We start from the raw sequence: 20338 nt of genomic DNA, 5'->3' as shown, positions 1-20338 counted from the left end.
TGATGCACAATTGGGGACTTAGATTATTCTTAATGATTAATTGACATGGTTGTCCTCATTTGAGGGTTTTTATGTTTTTATGATGAGATATATAGGCATTTGGTTGGCAGGTAAACAAAATGAACACGAATGAACGCGGTTCGCAGTTCTGTGAGAGCATACTAGGAGTCTCTTCAGACACTTAAATGCCATATTAGAATGTCTTTTTTAGGCAAGGCTTATTCTTATTAATGAAGCTTTGAATAAGATAACATTTTAACATTAATGTGAATGTTTGGAATTTAGTTGTTCTTTGCTTTATAAAACAGGCCTGAGATTTTAAGATGAAATCTTCCTTTTGGTAAAAGCTCACTTTATAGTTAAGGTAGACTCCAGGAGTTCTTAACATAATACCACAGAGCCTTGGTCCCTAGCATGTTCTGTGTATATAAGAAAATAAGTCAATGTGAAGGACTGTTTCAAACCCCAATTTTATGTATTTTAGAACATTTCAAGGATGAGCTCAGAATTTAGTAATGTTTAAATGCTTTGCGGTTTGGCATATACCTTATTAGATAAACTGTGACTTGAAAACACCCCCTCCCCACCACCATTTCTCTCTTTTAAAGTATGGCAATAAGAAAGATTCTTAAACATCAGAAATTTAAAATGTTTATGGTAAAGAATAATATAATTCTTGTATTTTTTTCTGCTCCCTCTCCACTTGAAGAATGCACACATGTTAGAAAAGCTACTTCTCTTTTAGATTTTTATTGAAAAAGAGCAGTTTTCAAAGCTAAATTTGAAATGCAGAGCCTGAAATTTGTCCAGAGAGGAAAAAGATAATGTCAATTATTGAATTGATTATTATATATTACATTAATATGTACTTTAAAAAATAGTCATATGTAGTGTTCAGATGATTGATTATAATTTATATATTTTAACAGACTTGACAAAATATTTTTCCAATTTTAACCACTCAGTTTACATTTGAACATTTGAAAACTTAATAATTTCTTTATAGTAATAATATTTTGGACATTACAGTTACTTGTGCCTCCAAAGTATATATTTAGGTGGATAGTACAAACTGAAAAAGAATGCATTTTATAATATTTGTCTGTCCTACACCCTTTTTAAAAAAAGGCATCAAATATCTTTTTGGTGTTCATATCATTTATCTGAAAGTAAATAATTTATCTTCTGGGGGTTTGTGCGGCAGAGAGAAGTTATGTAAGATTAGTGTGGGTTGGTTAATCAAAAGTTAGATGTACTCAGAAGCTTTGTGGAGGTTACTGTTTAATTTTTCTTTAATTTTATATTTATATTTCCTAAGCAAATATCAAGTTAAAGAATCAAACATTTTCATAAGACAGTAAGAAAAACTTAAATGTTTTAAATTGAATTTTATTTTCGGGTTACTTGAGTCTTAAGGCAACCGTGGGGGTTTTCCTGGAATCTCGTAAACATTAAATGTACCAGGTTCTCTATTTCCTTCTGAGAAAAAGCCTGAAATACTAATTTCAAAAATTAAGTAAAGAGTCTCTTTTTTAGCCATGATTATTACCGAAGGCATTTTACAAAATTAACTGTATTTAGTTGCAACCCTGTTGTCACAATGACGCATTCTATTTACTCTCTGGCATGTATGCTTTTCTTCCCCCACCCCCTTTTTTTTTTCTTTTTGTTTCATTCCCATAGTATCAGCAAGTATGTCTTGGAAATAGATCTTTTATTTCAGCCTGAAGAATATGAAATTCATCTTTTGCATATGCCAGATTTTTCAAAGTTTTTGACTAAAAAAATTATATGCAACTGTAATCCTTAAGAAGGAATTAAGATATTACCAAAATGCCTAAGAAACAGATTAGCGTCTCCATGCAGTATTTTTAGAGGGAAAGTCTTTGTTTTCATTGATCGGGGAAATGATTTTTTTTTTTGCTCCTAGACTTCCATAAACATTGACTGGCATCTAAATGTTTAGGATTTGCCAATCTGGCGGCCGAGCCCTGGGTGTACTACAAGTAGTGAGGTCAAGGCTGGAGCAAAATTAGATATGCCTTTCTTGAAATAGGGTTAAGATTATATATTGTTATAAGCATTTCAATACATTTCACGTACTATACTAAAGGACTTGGGACCTAGGCTTGGCAGTAGACCCCGGTGCACGTTGGTGAACATACCAACAGATTTTTAAATTTTTAGCCGTTTTCTTTTTTGAGATTGTGAGGCATGATACTGACAGTTTTCCTTTTCTCCCCCCTCAGACTTCCCATAGGCACCCTCTGTGTAATTTTGGTACTGTAATGATCGAGTCAGCTTTGAAGTGAAATAAGCATTGTTTTGTTTTGTTTTTAAAATGACCATCTGAAGAAAAGTTGTTTCCTTTTGTTTTCATTATAGTTATATTTTTGTTGTCATTCATTTCTCTAGGATGAATTTCATCCTTTCATTGAAGCACTTCTGCCCCACGTCCGAGCCTTCGCCTACACATGGTTCAACCTGCAGGCCCGAAAACGAAAATACTTCAAAAAACATGAAAAGCGTATGTCAAAAGAAGAAGAGAGAGCCGTGAAGGATGAGTTGCTAAGTGAAAAACCAGAGGTCAAGCAGAAGTGGGCATCTCGACTCCTGGCCAAGTTACGGAAAGACATCCGACCTGAATACCGAGAGGATTTTGTTCTTACAGTTACGGGGAAAAAGCCTCCATGTTGTGTTCTTTCCAACCCAGACCAGAAAGGCAAGATGCGAAGAATTGACTGCCTTCGCCAGGCAGATAAAGTCTGGAGGTTGGACCTTGTTATGGTGATTTTATTTAAAGGTATTCCGCTCGAAAGTACTGATGGCGAGCGCCTGGTAAAGTCCCCACAGTGCTCGAACCCCGGGCTCTGTGTGCAGCCGCACCACATAGGGGTTTCTGTTAAGGAACTCGATTTATATTTGGCATACTTTGTGCATGCAGCAGGTAAGTGTGATGGGGAGAAGTTGTTCACTTTCTTGTGTGTCTCTTTTCTGATGTCCTCTATGTGCTGGGCCAGTCCCGCACCGTCTGAGTTGCAGGCCACAGTGCAGACAGACAGTGTGCTTTCAGAGGTAAACCAGAGTCAGAACAGCCAGAAGCCCCCCTCTCCTCCCCTCCCCTTGTCCGAGGGCACAGCTTCATTCAGGTGGAAAAGCATAGCTTTGAGAGGACTCTCACCAAGTTCAGGTCTTTTGGCAAATCGTGTTATCAAAGGTGTTGGTAGTTGTGTGATATGTTTAAATCCCAATTTTCAGTGATGGGTGAGAGAAGCCTCATAAAACAGTTGGAATAAAGGGGATATTATAAATGGCAATGATCGCGTTTAAAAAGCATGGAGTTTGGTTGGTGAGGCAGTATTTTTAGTTGCTTATCTTCTGGGAGTGTTTTTAACCTGCTGGGGCCTCTTGAAGCCCCTGCTAATTAAGAAAAGGTGGTGAGAGTACTATCAAATTGCTGATCATTTATGAAGGAAAAAGAATCACATGAATACACAAACGTAGTAGCTTTGTTTTTAGGAATTCCTGTTGTCTAGGATAGCTGAGGAAGAAACAAACCAGCTTTCTAAGTAATTGATGGCAAGGTTAATCTTAAAAGTAACCAGCCTGGGTTGTGCATGAACGCACCAAGAAATCGATATTGATCATTGATTTAGTGAGTTTCTTTGATTGGTGATAAGATTCGTTATTGTTTCAAGGCTGTTTTCAAGGCATGTTTTACCTGTGTATATTATAGCATTCAGGCTAAAACTATTGAGCACTGAGTAAAAGAATGCATTTCTACTTTGTTTCTTTTGCCTTGTTTTAGACAAAAGGTTCATTGTGTTATGGGAAAGCTCAAGTCTTGTGTAACTTGTTGACTTTTTATATGTACACATCGGCCTTGCTAGATTTTACCTTCATGGTGGTTCCTTGAGCCAGATGGAGGAAAGAAGGTTATGGAATCCTACCAGTAGGCTGTTTTGGGGTTCATATATTTACATATTTTTTCACAAAGGAGAAAGTTGCTACCTGTAAAAACCTGTTTTTGCAAAATGTTTTTAATTCTAAGACTGAGCTTTTTTTTTTTTTTAAAAGAAGTCAGCTGATAGCCTATTCTCTATTATTTTTCTCAATATATGTTTTAGAAAGAGAACTTTTGTTATCCATCTGTCCTTACATAAGAAACTGGAGAAATTAACTTTGCAAGCATGTCACATTATCATTTGCATTCTGTTGGCAGGGGATAGATGAGTATTTTAGAGGATGTGATCTGTAAGTGTTTCAAATATTTGGGTTTTGGAGAATGTATACTTAATTGTAAGGAGTGCCTGTTGCTGTAGCCTCTTCTTCCTAGTGACATGAAAAGGCACCACCTCTCCAGTGACCTCTAGACAGGAACAAGTATCCCTTTCTTAATCCCCTTTTCACCCTATTGTTACATTGTTTTCTCTATTGAAAAAGCAGAGTTAAATTTTTAAAAAATTTATTTGCGTGTGTAAGTGGAGGTTCTGACAGAAAGGCAAGGCACAAAAAAAAAAGGATGGGTGTTATCAGTGCTTTCAGACTCCTTAAGATCTTGTGTTTAATCTTTTCAGTATTTAGAAAAGTAAATAATTTATCAACTCTAACAAATGCTCTAATTGAACCAATAGAGAAAAATGAGGGTGCCAACAGGTGGTACACATCCTGGTGTGTGCTTTCTTACAAGGTACCTCGAAATGGAACACCGGTTACGTTTTTGTTGGTGGGAGCAGCGCCCGTTCTGAATTTTAGGTATAAGTATTTTCCTTCGATTCAAAGAGCTGCAGCCTTCGGAGCTAATGCCATCACGTGTATTCTCTTCCGTCGGTGACCGTTTGTTACTGGGCCGTGGCTCCAAATCCCTGAGCTAACACGGCTGCTGGTGATTTTGGTACCGAAGGGTTTATGATGGTGAAGTGACAGGTAGAAGGTTGCTTGGGAGAGTTAGCATCCTTATTGCTTATGAAAGATTTATTGACAGCAACGTGGATCAGACTACCTTTCGGTTTGGTTTTCCTGAGGTATCCCAGAATCCCTTGGTAGGCCTGACTGGCAGCCAAGTGTGAGGCCATTGGCTTTCACAGAGCGCTGTGATGGTTGCTGCTCGGTCCACGCAACAGGACGCTCGCAGAAGAAAATATTAAGGGCCTTTTGTCTGAAAATATTTCAAATTTGATTTAGAGACCTGTGATTTGTGGAAGGGAAGCTAGTTGCCAATACAAATATGAGGTAGATCGGTCAACTTACATACAACTGATTTGACAAGCATCTGTTATAATACTGAAGATTTGTAAACACTAAACAATGTTTTTACCTCCTTAAAAGTTTTGAGAACTTGCCAGTATTGGCAAGAGGCAGAGACTCTGAAACGTGCTTCAAGAAACATGCCAAAACCATTGTGGCCTTTTCACCTATAGTGGATTTTCCAACCCCCCTCTCTCTTATAGTCTTGTATTTTTTTTTTCTTTCAAAATGCCATTTTTTTCCCTCTAGATAGCCCACCAAATGAGATTTTTTTTTCCCCTTCCAAAAATGTGTACGATAGTTACTGCTTCATGCCTCGGCCTTTTCTTTGGTAGGAGGTTGAAAGCTTAGGACGCACTGTAAATATTGGAAGCCAGTGCAGAATCAGTCATTTTTTAAAAGTGCAGGTGATGTAGTCTAAAACTTATTGAGATGCTAAAATACAATACCTAAACTACATTCTGATTTTTTTTTTCTAAATCTGGTAGCATTCAGGCAGTGTGAATTTTGTGGCTGATAAACAGTAACAAGTGTAATGAAATTGGAGTGATTCTGTAAGCCTGAGAATTTCATCTCGTTAAAAGTATAAAAGAGCAAAACCATTTTATGCCCTTAATTTGGTCTTTATTTGAGTCGTCCTTCCATAGGTATCGTATGACAACTTGAAGATATTGTGGAATTGTGGCAAATGGTTTTCTTTGTGGGCGTATAACAGTAAAGCTAATTTATGACCAGTCTTTACCAGATGATCTGTATCAGAATCTACAATATACCCGGCACGTGGCAAGGTCACAATTTAGTTGTTAAGGTCATAACCTTAGCCACCAGGCATTTGACCTTTTAGATAAAGTTAACCTTTGTTCATTAGTAGGCACTCAACCGAGAACTTTCTGGAGAGTTTTTTTTTTTTTTTTTTTTAACTGCGTCTGTATACTTCTGGTAATGTAATCAGATTCTAGAAAGATTTCTCAGTTTAGTTAAATTTTGTAAGAGGTTAGACTTTTTTAAGGACTCACCTCTTGGATAGAGGTAAGTTGCTGTGTCTACACCCCAGAATGACAGAGTCACAATTTATTTTCAATAGTTATTACCTGCTGCCAGATGGAATGAAACAATGAGGCAGCTATATGGAGACAGTTAGAAAATACAATTAAATAAATAGCATTATATTTAAATCAACTAAGTAAAGCCTTTGCCTAACTTTCCAGCGGCGTTAGGCCCAAAAGCTAAATCGCCACAGGCATCTTCACTTTTTGCAGATGAGGACTTTTCTAAGATTGGAAATTTTTTTTTAGTGGCATTAAAATTTGCTTTGAGAGACTAATAAATGACCAATATTTGTCAGGTAATGACTGTCATTGTTAATTCTCCAGTGACAGAGTGATTGAATCTGTCCCAAGGATAGCACGAGGAGTGTTAGTTGTAAGGTGGAGAGTGACCATTTTTGCATAGTAATGTTTTAGTACAGTAGCTACTGGTTGCTTCCACGCTACCCGTTACTGCCTATCCTTAGTTTTGCTTGGAACAGGCATAGTAACAGTCCTGCCACTCGCTGAAAGAGCTGTTTGCAGTGTTTTGGAAGTCTGGTACCTGTTCCGGAAACCTGTACAGCCAGTATTACTGATTACCACATTACTCGTACCATATTGTTCATTTAATTATGCTGTTGTGAATGCTCATTTTAAATTATTTACATTCTGCTAGTTTTGCTCTGATATGCCACATATTATTCCATTTTAACAAAGACAGAGATACTCCCATTCAGGTGCATTTTAGTTTTATTTTGGCTCCGTGATTGCCATTCCTTCATATAGTAATAGAGAAAGCCGTGATATGCAGATAGACCAGATGGTCATGTTGACAGATTGAGAATTCACTTCCTACTGCTTCAGAGCAGGTGTAAGATTGGGAGTGTCTGTGTATGAGCGTGTGTGTGCTTCGTGTGCATGTGTGTGCACATTCGGGCTGCACACACAGGGCTGTTGAGAGCAGTGCAAATGATTTCTTTTTTTTAAAAAAACTGGGTACTTTAAATACCATATAACTCTATGCATAAGGTTATCCGTGCATACAGAATCATTATTGTAAAAAATTTTAAATGAAAATGTTAAATTGTTACAGTTTATAATTTTATGCTGAATGAGTTATGGTGATGTTTTAATTTTGGGCTAACTTATCATGTTAGTTTGTGGCAGTATTGCATATCTAAAATATGTTCAATATATTTTGTTAGCAGGCGTACATGTGTATGTGTGTTTATGCTCGAGTTTAAGGCCATACATTATGTAATTAAACTTTTTCAGTACCTTAATAAACCCCCTAATAGAAAGTTCTGCAGTTAGTTCCGGTGATTTATAATAGTAAGCTGTATTTAGAAAAAGAAGGTGTAAGACTAACATACAGTGATGTTCAAAATTAAGATTAAGTGCCACCCTATCTCAAATTCTTACTCCAACCTTAAACCGAACTCAAGGTGGATTTTGTGGCTGACTGATCCATTTGAAATCATTGGTGTATGCACCGTTCTAAAAAATTTCATTTATCTTTCTATTTATCTTTTAATTCTTTTAAGAAAATAGCACTAACAGTCCACAAACTTGAGAAAATATGGCTTTTGTATCCTTGACTGTTTTAGGCGTAACTTGAGGGTAGTAACAATATCCTTTATCTAGAATGTAGTAACAGTATCCTTTATCTAGAATGTAGTGAAAAAGATGGAAATTCAAAGGCAGACAGGGTATAGGAATAGGGGGAAGGGTTGTTCTGGAGTAAACTTATGAACGGAGGTCAGCTCATTTATGGCTAAGAGGTTTGAGTGTTGGTAAAAATTTCCCAATGCTGCTGGCTTAGATTTGCCTTGTCTTCTTTTCCACCCAGTGATGAATAGCATTAATTTAAACCTATTTAGGGCTGGTGTGGGAGAAACCACAGCCTTTGTTGTGGTCACTGCTGTACACAGTAGGACTGGGTGTTTGACTTGGGTAAGGCCTCAAGCTGCTTCCAGAGGGTATAGAATGGCCTGTCAGTTTTTTAAAACTTGCACAGAAGCAGCAACAATTCTAATTGCTCGCAAATGTTAATATAGATTACCAAAAGCAATTTTGAGGTTAGAGGAAAAAACATGAAATACAGATTGAATTCACTAAATGTGCAAAACACTGGTTTCTTAGCATTTCAGCAATCATTTCCCCAATTTTATTTAGAGATTAGATTTTGTTTTTAAATACATTATAAACTGTAAATCCTTGGGAGGTGGGATAAGGAGAAGGAAGAAGTCAGGTGGAGGAGGAAGAGAATGAATGAACTGGCATGCTTTGTTAAGAGAAACATAAAACCGTGAATTTAATCGCAAATGGAGATGCTCTCAAAAGTGTTTTGGTTTAAGTAATGACTGTAAAAGGATCCTGAGCAGAAGATATCAAGTGGAGAATTTTATAATCCATCTCCCCACATTTTATTGCATAGTTTGTTTGAGACGAGGAGACTATTTGGGGCTTTTGGAGTTTCTGATCAAATTTTTAGAAAAGAAAAGTTTTGTAAAAATTCTTTGTATCGTTTAAGGGTCCGGCCAGTAAGGGATACTGTGGCATACATAAACTTGGAAGAGGGGCTATTTGAGATATTTGCTATTATTACCATTTTGCTTTTTAAGGTGATAACTTACAGTGTCATCACAATTTTGGCTGTTGCTTAGGCAGCTGTAGGATACAAATTATCGATCCAAACTTTAGAGTCCCTGTAAACTTACCAGAATTCTCCAGCTGCTGCTTAGACAGGAATGACTTTTACTCTCGGTGTTTCCCAAAATATTAGAAAACAGCGCTTTCGTGTTTTGTTATGATCATTTCACAGTGTAAGAGTATATTTTCTCTAACGGAATTAGCCCTCCTGTTAATGTTCTCGTTAAATAAACATGGCTTACGAGGCAAAAAAAATAAGTCCACACATGACAAATTGCGACAACTCTGTAGAGAGGATGCTTTTGCTGTTCTGTTTGTCAAAGAAACCAAATAAGATAAAATTGAGAGAAAGAAGTTCTTTTTATTTAGTTATGTATTTTGGCAAGCGTTGGTCTTCTTTAATGTGTAAGATACTGCTAATCCAAACGCAGACCTGATCAGGACGGTCATAATAGCTAGAGATTGAAGTGGAGTAACCTTAGTGTTCTTTGAGACTTTTACACTTATTTTTCTTCATGGCTTTCGCATGCTTTCCTAGTGGTAAATATTTTGGAACTAGATCAATTGATAATAGAGAAAGGGAGACGGATGGAAGACAGGAAGGCAGGAAGACATAACTTTTATTGAGTTGTCTCTTTTGCGGCAAGCATTATACTAAGTTTTGCCATGCATTGTAGCCTTCTTTCTCTCTCTCTTTTTTTGCTTTTTCTTTCTTTCTCTCTCTCTCATTTTTAAAAAAATTCACAGTAATATTGCAAATAAGTAATGCATTCTCCATTTGTACAGGTGAAAATAAAGTCTCAGAGTATCCAAGTAACTGGTGCACAGTAAGATGAAAGCCAGGCTTTCTGATTCCAAACCCAGTACTCTTCACCAGGCAGTTTAGATCCATTCTGTATACCTCTCTGTGTCCTATTGTCTGGGGGTTAGATGTCATTTAAATGGTATCACACACCAGCTTGAATTAGAGGGAAGGAAAAAAAGTCAAGATCCTGACCCTCCCCATGGAGATATTCTACTGTGGTGTCCAGTTCCTAGGCATAGGCTGAGGCCATACCTGGTTAGGAGAGGGAGAAAATGTTCTTATGCTTTTGTCAGGATTGGGGTTAAAAATCTGGAGTGACTTGATTTTTCTTGTTCTAAAAATGTTGAAGTTTGGTGAATAGAAGCATTATTACACAGGTTTAAAAAATGTTTTTTTCCTGTTTGTAAGATAGATGAATTGGTTCTAGATGCTTTGGGAAACCACTGAGAATTAAAGCAAGTGTTAGTTTAAAAATCAGAATTGCATGTAATATTTTACTAGGTAAATTTCTGTCCATATTTTCTTATGTGCACAGGAGGTATATTTCTAACTTCCCTTAATGATTAGATTGAAAATTTTAAAATTTGCTTTACTCCAAAAAGACCTTTGATTCTGGCCTTGTGCATAATTATTTAAAAGAAAGCAAAAATTGAGTTTTATTAGTTTAAAATTGTTTTTTAATTTAAAAGAAAAAGCAGAAAAATTGAAAGTAGGAACAGGGTTCATCTTAATCTCCTTAAATGACTGATTTATTGATGGATTTATTTAATGCCGTTATTTTCATTTCTTTAAGCAAGATTAGTTCTTAATGACTTCAGTGCAATAATTCAAAGCCCCATTCAGTGTGAATTTTATAATTGTAAACAGAAAAAAAGACCAGTAATTATAATTTATACTATATTCATTATATGTATATTAAGTCTTCTAGGGTTTATTTAAAAAATAAGCTGCTGAACTGAACTTATATTGACTAAAATAGAAATATAGCTTTCTTCTTAAGTTTCTTTTTTAGAAATGTTCATAAATCTAAAAGTTGCAGAGTATCAGTTATGCCAGCAAGGGAAAACTGAAGTATGTAAATAAAAGTGTAAACTGGAAATAAGAGGATTGGAATAAAAAAATTAAACTCACACCCATTGTTCTATACTGCCTACCTTTTGATGTCTCTGATGAGTATTTATGGTTGTCCCAATAATCTTTGAGTTTCCAGACATAAATAATTTCCAGAGCATATATATTCATAAACATGCTTTAATGGATATTTTTGAAATGCTCTATAGGTTGAAAACATGGCATGAAAGAAAAGTCACAATAAAACATATTTTTAAAAATGAATACTGTTTAAAAATTTTTATGTATGCCTGTTTAGCATCTGCCATTATCAGGCTGTTGTCTTTGTTGCTATGGTTTGGGGATTTTTATTTCCCTTTGTAATTTTGCCAGCCCATGATTGGGTAGTGCAACATGTTCATGCTGTTGGAGAAGACGTGTCTGTGGTGTTACATAGCTGGCTCTGAGTGGTAATTTCAAGTATGGAAAGGTATTTGTTAGTGGGTAATAGGAACTGTGTTGCTACAATATTAATCATCATTTAATTTTTAAAATTAGGGACATACCACTTATTATGGGAAGCCCAGAACTACGTGCCTGCCTCTTCCCCTATTGGAAGCATTTCGATCTCTGCGTGTTTTAATCTTAAAGGGATTATTTAGTTTTAAACTCCAACATAAAGTGAATATTCTACATGCAGGATCCCATCATTGTCACTTTCAAATATTCCATTGCCTTTCAAAAGAGCTGACATTACAAGTCCTTAGGTTGACAAATTCTCATCAACTTTTGTGAAAAATTTGGCTGCAGAAGGAGTAAAGTCAAAAGAGGGCCATAGACAGATGGATTTCAGTGTTAAGATGACATCAAGCCCTTCTTCGTGGCATTTTTAAACATTCCAAATGAGTGAGGAATGGAGATGCTTAAAGAGCTCACTATAGAATGAGTAATTAAGATCGTATGTATCTGCATGTAAACCTTCATCGCATACTATTAAACAGAGCTGTATGTGCTCAGACATAATGGCAGATCACCAGTGAAAATCGTAAGTCTATTTTATGCCGAATACAATTCATAAATAATACTAGACACTAAAAATGTTGTCGATGGAAAACAGTGCATACCTGAGAGAACATTTGTAGCATTAAGTAATTGGAAGTTAAAGACGAGTGGCTTACAGACGTTTAAGATCAAGCCAGGATTCTGGGCAAGAATTTGGCAAAAGTTGATCAGTATCTTTGTATGACCGTAGCGAGATTTTTGCATGAATGCATATTATAGAAAAAAAATCACTAGGTTACTAAAGTTGCTGATTGATTCATTTAGTCCGCTTTTCCTCCCCTTCTTTTAAATGGTAGAGGTTCTCTTTTGGAGAGTAGTTTCAAGTAACTTCTGAGAATGAAGTCTTTGTAACTTGATGCTGTTCAACAGCATAACTATTGTTGTATGTTCCTGTCAGGGAAAGATAGTCATTGCAATACTTTTATTGTATAGCCTCTTAATATGTGACAAGGACTTTTATTAAGAATTCTTTTTTCTTTTAAATGTCCTTTTGGAAGTCCCTCCTCCTCCCCACCCAGTCAGGAATTACAGTGGTTTTTAACAAGAGTCATAGGAGTTTTTATTATCTTCTTGGTCGATTCATTGTATAGACAAGTCTTATTTTTAAAAAAAGGTTCTGGAGTTCATGTCCTTTAGATTTCCTGTAAAATAAAGTGGGAGTGGTAATTAACAGAAAAGTGCCATCTCATCGGGCCCAGGAGGTATACAACTCTTTGGAGAATGAGGATATTACAGACTGAAATGTTAAGGCTGAAGAACTAATTGTTCTAAAGATATTTGCTCCTCATCTCAGAAAAGATGGCAAACATGCAAAATGGATAAATGTAATCCTTTGTACTTTTACCACCTACATTTTTAAACTACAGCGACTCTGATTTCTCTAGAAAGGTCAGAGGTTTCAGACAGAATGCTTTGTAATTCTTCAAAGGGAGACATTTTCACTTTTCCTATATAAAGCCTGATTATGCATAGCTTTTACTTCATTTGCCGTTGAGCCTCAGAGGTTCTGGGGTGGGGGCAGTGCTGAGTAAGGGAAGCCGTGTCATGAGACGGCAGAATGGGACAGAAACAGATAGATTGGAGAGGATCATAGATTCACGTCTAGGGATGCACATTTTTGACCCTTTATTACCCATCACCTTGTTTGAAAGTGAAGACAGGGCAGCTGGAACAGTGCGTTTTGCTTTGTACCAAAGCATTCTGTGATAGGCGCTAAGTATTTTGGGCCCTTCAAGGAGTTTATGTATCTGGGTGCCATTTCTTAGGATTGGCTTTGTTGGTTTTCCTAAATTGTGGATATGGGTTTCTCTGGTTTTATGTGGGTTTCTTTGTTTCTATTTTGTTTTCCTTTTGGACTTCTCCAAGTTTTGGAGAATTTTTCATGTTGGGTGGTGGGGGTGAGTAGAAGACTTTCGTTGAGTCACTTTCGTGAGTTACTCCTGTTCTTCAGGAAACAGGCTCACAGAGTGTTCGGAACTGAGTCAAGGTCTTGCCAGTAATCAGTGGCAAAGCCAGGATTAAAGCCAGATCCATCAGAACCTGGACTTCTGTGGTTAACCTCTATAATATTTAAATTGGCTTTTCATATATATCATTAGCTCTTCATATAAACTTAGGTAGGAGAGGTATTATAATTGCCTTTGTGCAGGTGAAGAAGCAGAGGGTCTGAGTAATATGTCCACAGTAGGATGGTTAGTTAGTGGTTAGGACTTTTTATCTCTAAGGTGCTCCCCAAGGTATCAGGCTCTCTCAGCTCTGCCCCTGAATTTATGGACTGAGTATAAGGTGTTTGCTGGAAGTACGGAATAGTGCTGAAAGCCATGGGTTTCTCTGAAGTTTAAAAAGTAGTGAGCAGCTAGAGCTTTCTCTGCTTTGCTAATAGAATTTCAGAGTTTTAAACCTTGAAGGAAATGGAGAGGAAACCTTCGTTTGTACAAGGTGAGGACATTGAGCGCCTGCATCCCAGGAGTTCTGAAGATAGAACATTCTTGTATAAAGCAGAGTGCAGTTCTGGCCTCTTGTTATCACGTGCATCAAGGTGGGTGATCTTTGGTTGGTGTTGGCATAGAAAATCTACCTTGGTTGCCTACATTGACAGATTGCACCATGTCATTGGCAACTTGGTTCAGCAAACATTTTGAGTGCTTACTACCTGGTAGGCACCATGCTGAGTGCCAAGCATACAACACTGAAGAAAAGGCTGTGAGATGAGTCGATGCCAACGCAGATAAAATTTCTTCAGAAATTACGACTTTTAAAATTTGTTTGTTTGTTTATTTACCTTTGAGAGGAGAGGAGGGAAGGGGAGAGGAGAGGAGAGGACAAGGAGACGCTGTGCTAAGCTCCGGAGCCTGATGTGGGGGCTCCATCCCACGACCCTGAGATCACGACCCGAGCCGAAAACAAGAGTTGGAGGCTTAACTGATTGAGCCACCCAAGCACCCCAGAAATTAAGATTTAAAAGCTTTTGATGTTTTTGAATTACTTAGAAAGTAATAGCCCGTAGGAAGTTTTACACCTTTGCAGAACCGGCTCTCAGTATCGTGTAAGGTCTTACTGTACAGGTATGTGTAGAGGAATTCTGTCATTTGATGGTACTTCTAGTAAGTGGTATGTGTTTTGGTTTCTTGTGTCAAAAATATCGATGTAAATGGAAAGAAGACCCAGGCAGATACAGGACAGGGCACAGGTGTTTTATTATTTAATAGTTCACTGTGGCATGTTTTCTTTAAAGAAATCTGGTGGTGCACCAAAAAGTTCTATTCCTTGTTTGGAGGCCATCCTTCTAGTAATATTGAAGTATAAAACAGAATTATAGGAAATCTAAACAGCAGGAGAATGAGGGAGTGACAAACAGAAAGGAAAGGAAGGCCTTGGAGAGCAAGCCGTGGTGAATTCATTTGGCAGTTGGTAGTAGTTCCTAAAACACAGCCAAGTCTCAGTAGCATAGCCACTTAAATTCTCTGTTTTGCTCTGTCTCCGAAGAAAGTTAGCAATCTTGAGACTTTTACACTGAAGTGGATTTTAGGTTGTCCGAGGTCTCAAGCTGCTTTGCCTTTCTCTCTCCTATGAAAAGAAAACAGATATGTATTACCTTCAGACAGAACGCACGGCAGAGGTCCTATATGTGTGAGTGTGTGTTAGTGTGTTAATGGGACAGCTGTGAGGGTCTTCTGGGAAAGTGTGTACAGATGGTGATAGGAAGGAGAACTATTGCATGTCTGATAAATAAAGCACGGACAACAACCCCAAAATCTGGTGGTCCCAAACAGTGTATAGCGGAAGTTTCTCTCCCCCTCTCCCTCTCTATCTCTCCCTCTCCCCCCCTTCTATCTGTTTATTGTTTAATCTGAAAGTGAAATCTGTTTGTCTGGTCATTAATATGTGTGCTTTTCTTTGAATAGACTGAAGAACAAATGATTTGTTCTGTAATTATTTTCAAAAGGCAGAAAATCTGTGTGTAACATTGAGAATGGCATGGGATTGTCATAGAAACTCACTCTGAACACTGTAAATAAAAATGGTTGGGGATTAGTCACAGTACCATGTGGGACATCATGAAACTGAAGACAGGTTTCTTTGTTTTACAGTCAGTAAGAGAAGTGAGGCAGACTTGATAGAGTTCATGGGATGTTAGCGGTTTAGTTCCTCCAGAGAGAACCATGTTGTCTTCAGATGAAATAAGCCACCTGGATACAGACATTAGAATTTACCTGATGATTTTAACAATTGCTGATGTTTCCTTTTTTCTAAGAGTGTTTTATCTCCAAATAACGCAAGTTTAACAAGTTTGAAAATCTCTGTTTTTGCTAATCTTGAGAATCACCCCTCTCGCTTCCTCCCCCACACCTTCTTTTCTTGTAATCTTGAATAGCATTTTTACAGATCGGGCCTTATCCTGTTTTCTTTACTCTCCCTTTTTGTGTGTGTGTGTGTGAAATATGAATAAAACTGAACACATTAATCATCAGCAGAGTTCATTAATGTTATATAGTTGAAATTATTTAGGTTAGAATAGTGAGTCTGCAATATAACACCCTTTTCTGTTTCTAAATCCATTATTTGGAAGGAAATTGTTTCAGAGTATTCTCATTGTCTGAGTCCAACATCTGGAAAAGGGATTGTTTGTCTTTAAATTTGGACTGAATCCCCAACTGCAGATTCCCACCAGGGTGATGTTTCAATAAACTCTAATGTGTCAGCTTTGGATCCTTGAACTTGTAGAGGTAGGAGCTGACCTCTGAGCGGGGCTTCAGGATGTCAGGAACTTAGTGTGTGGAATGACTCATGCTTCTGATGAGGCCCCTTTCACGATGCTGTGCGTTACTGAAAGTTCCTGTTTGTCATCAGGAGAGTAGCTAGCTGCAGTATTTAAATAAGGGTAAGGTGTCTTTAGACAAATGCGCGGTAAAGTGAGTACATTACTTTTCTATATTATCAGCAAATACAGCTGCCCTTGACACTGGAGAGAGCACATGCAAGGACATAAATGAGAATTTTGGTGCATGGAAAACACAGGGCAGGCTGTCTTCCTGCCTGTTTCCCCGAAGCTTCTGGCCACGCTTTATATCATAGTATGTGCATATATATATTGTTGTTGTTGTTGCCGTTCTTTTCCTTGTATTCTTCCTTCTGATGAGACTGTCCTCACTCACCTTTAATTGGTGAACATTGCTTAGTCCTTCTTTTACCCCAGCACTCGGCTAAGGGCTCCTTCCCTGCCTTCCCGTAGTGTCTTGCTAGCATTGCGGTAGTACTCACTATTAGCTCTCCATGTATCATAATAAAATGATCTGTCTTCCAAACTGGGCTGTGATTTCTTTATGAGCAGAGGCTGGGTTGTATTTATTTTTGTGTTCCCCGTAGGGGTTCGTAGGGCCCCGCACCTAGTATGTATTCAATACCTTTGTTGATCTGGTGACTGAACGGAAAATCTGGGTTGAACAAAATAAAACAAAAAAATGTGAGACATTTGTAATATGAATTTAAAAACTAGGTAATGTATAATAATATAGCTATTGTTCAACTCAGGAACACTGAATTTATGCCTAAATTATTTATTTATTTATTTTGGTTAGGATGACTTTTCTCTTCTCACTTTATCATGTTAACTGACTTTTGTTTCTTCACCCAAATCTAGAGTTTCATGTTAACCTAAAGGAGTTATTGACATGTGAATAATCATTATTCTGAAAATGAAGGTTTTATGATGCTACTATTTATAGAAAATGTTCAAGTTGTTTGTTTTCCTCTCTAAGATCCTGATCTTGACTTTTTATCTGTCCTGTTTAGCTAGAAAAGGTGGTTTGGAGATGATCAGGTAATATATCCATCGCTCCAGCTTCTTTGTGAGGAAATCATCTTTATACCAGCAATCATTTACCCACTACCTACTGTGTGCTAGGTATCCTGCTTAGAGGGGAAATAAAGGATTCTCATTTCATGCTTGAATTTTTAAAGAGTGTGATCTTGATTAAAAATGGAACCTCTTCCTCAGGATGGCACACTTTTCTTCTTTTTTCCTTTTTTATGGGGGGGAGGTTTGAACCCCACAGAGTCTTGCTCTGCAGGGAAAGCATTTGTGAATCATACCCTTAGTTCTATTGAGCATTTGCGGATTTGTCTGTCTGTCCTTCCTAAATAGGATACATTTTGGCATGGTTACTACTTAACCTATGTTCAGAGAGGCCAAAGGCAGTAGGAGTAGAGAAGTGAAAGGTCAGAATTAAGGAGGTGGGCCCGATTATGTGTGGTGACTCCTAAGTTCTCCTCCTTGCCAGTGCTGGACTCTCATTAAAACTGTTAGACCAATTTCATTAGCTCCAAAATGCACCAGCATATGTAAATCTTCTTTGTTTAATTGGAGACCTATTGATTGTAGGGTAACATAAGCCTCTCTAAGGGAAACAGAACCCAACTGAAGATAAGAGTTTCTTCCCCCCAACACATACAGCATTCATGATTTTATTTCTCTAGGCATGTTCATTATCAAAACCATTCCACTGCAGATTTTCCCATAAAGTGTTTCCGTCTGGCCCCGTTTTCATATCTAAAAGCTCCTACTGGTTTCAGCAAGGATAATGGAAGCATTTTGACAGAATATACATTTCTTTCTTCCATTTTTTTTTACTAAAACATTAAAAATAATGAGAAACAAAAACTTACCATATGAAAATTAATTTGCTTGAAAAAGACTGAAAATAAATCTTCTTTTGTGCTTTCATAGAATGCTAAAAGGGACCAAAATCTGGCCATCTTCTTTAGGTGAGCAATCACCAAATATATTCCAGTGGGGAATGAAAACTAGATTGTAATTTTTTTCACTTACATCCTAATTGGATCTCAAAGCTGCAGAGAGGATACTATGCCAGCCTGCACTTTGCAAAGTGGTATAAAGTATGGGATTTTCCCAGTGTGCTTCCTAGGATTGGAACGTCTTCTAACTGTTAAACTAATGAAAAAACTTACATTTTCATATAAATCTTCTTGCAGTTCCATTCTTGTTTCTGAAGATTCAGGTCAAGGTCAATGTATAGTTAGTTGCTTAGAGTAAGAATCTTAGGAGGGACAGAGATCTGTTGCGATGTTAGAGATGGCCATACAGTAATTTAGAAATTATCTTTAAATGACAAAAGCCCCTGGGGCACCTGGGTGGCTCAGTGAGTTAAAGCCTCTGCCTTTGGCTCAGGTCAGGGTCCCAGGGTCCTGGGATCGAGCCCCACATCTAGCCCCACATCGGGCTCTCTGCTCAGTCGGGAGCTTGCTTCCTCCTCTCTTTCTGCCTGCCTCTCTGCCTACTTGTGATCTCTGTCTGTCAAATAAATAAATAAAATCTTAAAAAAAAATCGAAATAACAAAAGCCCTGCTCCAGACTGTATTGAAGAAGTAAATATCTATTTTTCCTTTCTTAAACTTATACTAAAAACTAAGTTTAAATAATAAGAGCTTGAATTAGGAAGCACTCTAATTTTTCTCTCCCTTAGAGCATTACTGATTTCTAAAGGAGATATTTAATTGCTGAAATTATAGCATCTGGAAAAAATTGGTTATTTTCCAATTGTATTCTGTAGTTGATGCTATAGCAATGAATTCATGGCCTTTCTTGTATTCATCTTCTTTTGTTTGGTGTCGCTGGTTGAGCACCTCTCAGGTTGTGAGAAGTGTGTGCTTAGATGGCATAGAGTGGAGAGATCTTGAGTGGTAGATGTAACTGTATATCAGCAGGTATAATGCTTATCAGTGAAATTCTAACTTATTTAATTATTACTTAATTCTCTGCTTATATTTTTATATCTGATGATCACCTTCATTCTGGCAAAGTATGGGTGGAAAGACATTGCTATTTCATTTTCTTAGTTCAGCAGGGCTGGGAAGGCATTTTGAAGTCGAGCATCTTTTAGAGAATAGTATAATCGATGCACCTCTAAGAATGCATGTGGTGAAATTCTGACCAGGCTCCTGGTGAGATAGGGAGTGCCTCATTTCAATTAAATTCATCTTTGAGTTTTGCATGCCACTCATGCTCAGTCAGGTTTTTAAATTTTTTCTCGTGGAGATAATTCATAGAAACTCAGTTCTTTAACTGAGTTATTTATAATTAAATATTACCATTGGAAGGAAGCTTTGTACTCCTCTGTCATCCCCTCTGTCAAGCCACAAAAATACCACCTTGTTGATTTCTTCTCACATATATATGATAATATGATATGTGATATATGATTGTGTGTGTGTGTGTGTGTGTGTGTGTGACTGCTCCGCTATCTACTGTAAACTCGGGTCATCCTTTCTTAGTCCCTTCCCAGAAGTAGAGGTTTCTTTCAAAACAAGTATAATCAGGACATGAAATGCAATGTTAAAAGACTGAATGACGCATTTTAAGTCAAACAGAAATGTGGATTATCTGCTGTTTGGATTTGTTGACACTGGAGTTTACCTCCTTTATCATAGCATCTACCCTGTTTGTACAGGGAGCCGAGATTGGATTTAAAATACAAATTATTCATATCAGTCAAGTACGAAAGAATGAAGATTTTCCCTGCTAATTTCATTATTCATACAGTTTTTTGGGGAGGAAGGGGGCAGCATTATTAAAATAATTCAAAATGGAAATTCAGTTGTATTTTCTTTAAACCTTTTCAGGCCTGTTGCTGAAAGGTTCTAAGATATTGTGAAAAATGCTTTTGTTTTGATAAGCATTACAGGTTTGACTTCATTATTTTCACTTTGTTTTTCAATGGAAGAATATATGTAAGATAACACATCATAATGGAGACCTGTGTATCTATCACCCCTGCCGAGGAGAACATTACCAGTACCTTGTATTTATTTCTATATTCCCTGAAAATATCATCCATTATCCTGAGTATTGTGTACTATTCCCCTCCTATAAAAGAGATGTTTTCATCACATATATGTGTACTAAATATATTGTTCAGTTTTTCTTGCTGTTAAGTTTTATAAAAATTACATATTCATGCATATACACACACACATA

At 37.2% G+C, this 20338-nt stretch overlaps 1 protein-coding gene across 6 annotated transcripts in view; it reads left to right on the top strand.

Annotated features, from left to right (window-relative positions):
* The window catches only part of NFIA (nuclear factor I A), a 371542-nt gene that overhangs the window by 3292 nt on the left and 347912 nt on the right, over nucleotides 1-20338 (top strand). For all 6 annotated transcript variants that reach the window (XM_047728046.1, XM_047728048.1, XM_047728045.1 and 3 more), the window contains exon 2: nucleotides 2416-2947. In XM_047728046.1, the coding sequence (XP_047584002.1) occupies nucleotides 2416-2947 (532 nt within the window). The remainder of the gene's footprint in view (nucleotides 1-2415; nucleotides 2948-20338) is intronic.

The sequence above is a fragment of the Lutra lutra genome, chromosome 4 (genome assembly GCF_902655055.1).
Source record: "Lutra lutra chromosome 4, mLutLut1.2, whole genome shotgun sequence".
NCBI lineage: Eukaryota > Metazoa > Chordata > Mammalia > Carnivora > Mustelidae > Lutra > Lutra lutra.
Note: the sequence above shows the minus strand (reverse complement) of the source record. Positions and strands in the feature narration are given on the sequence as shown.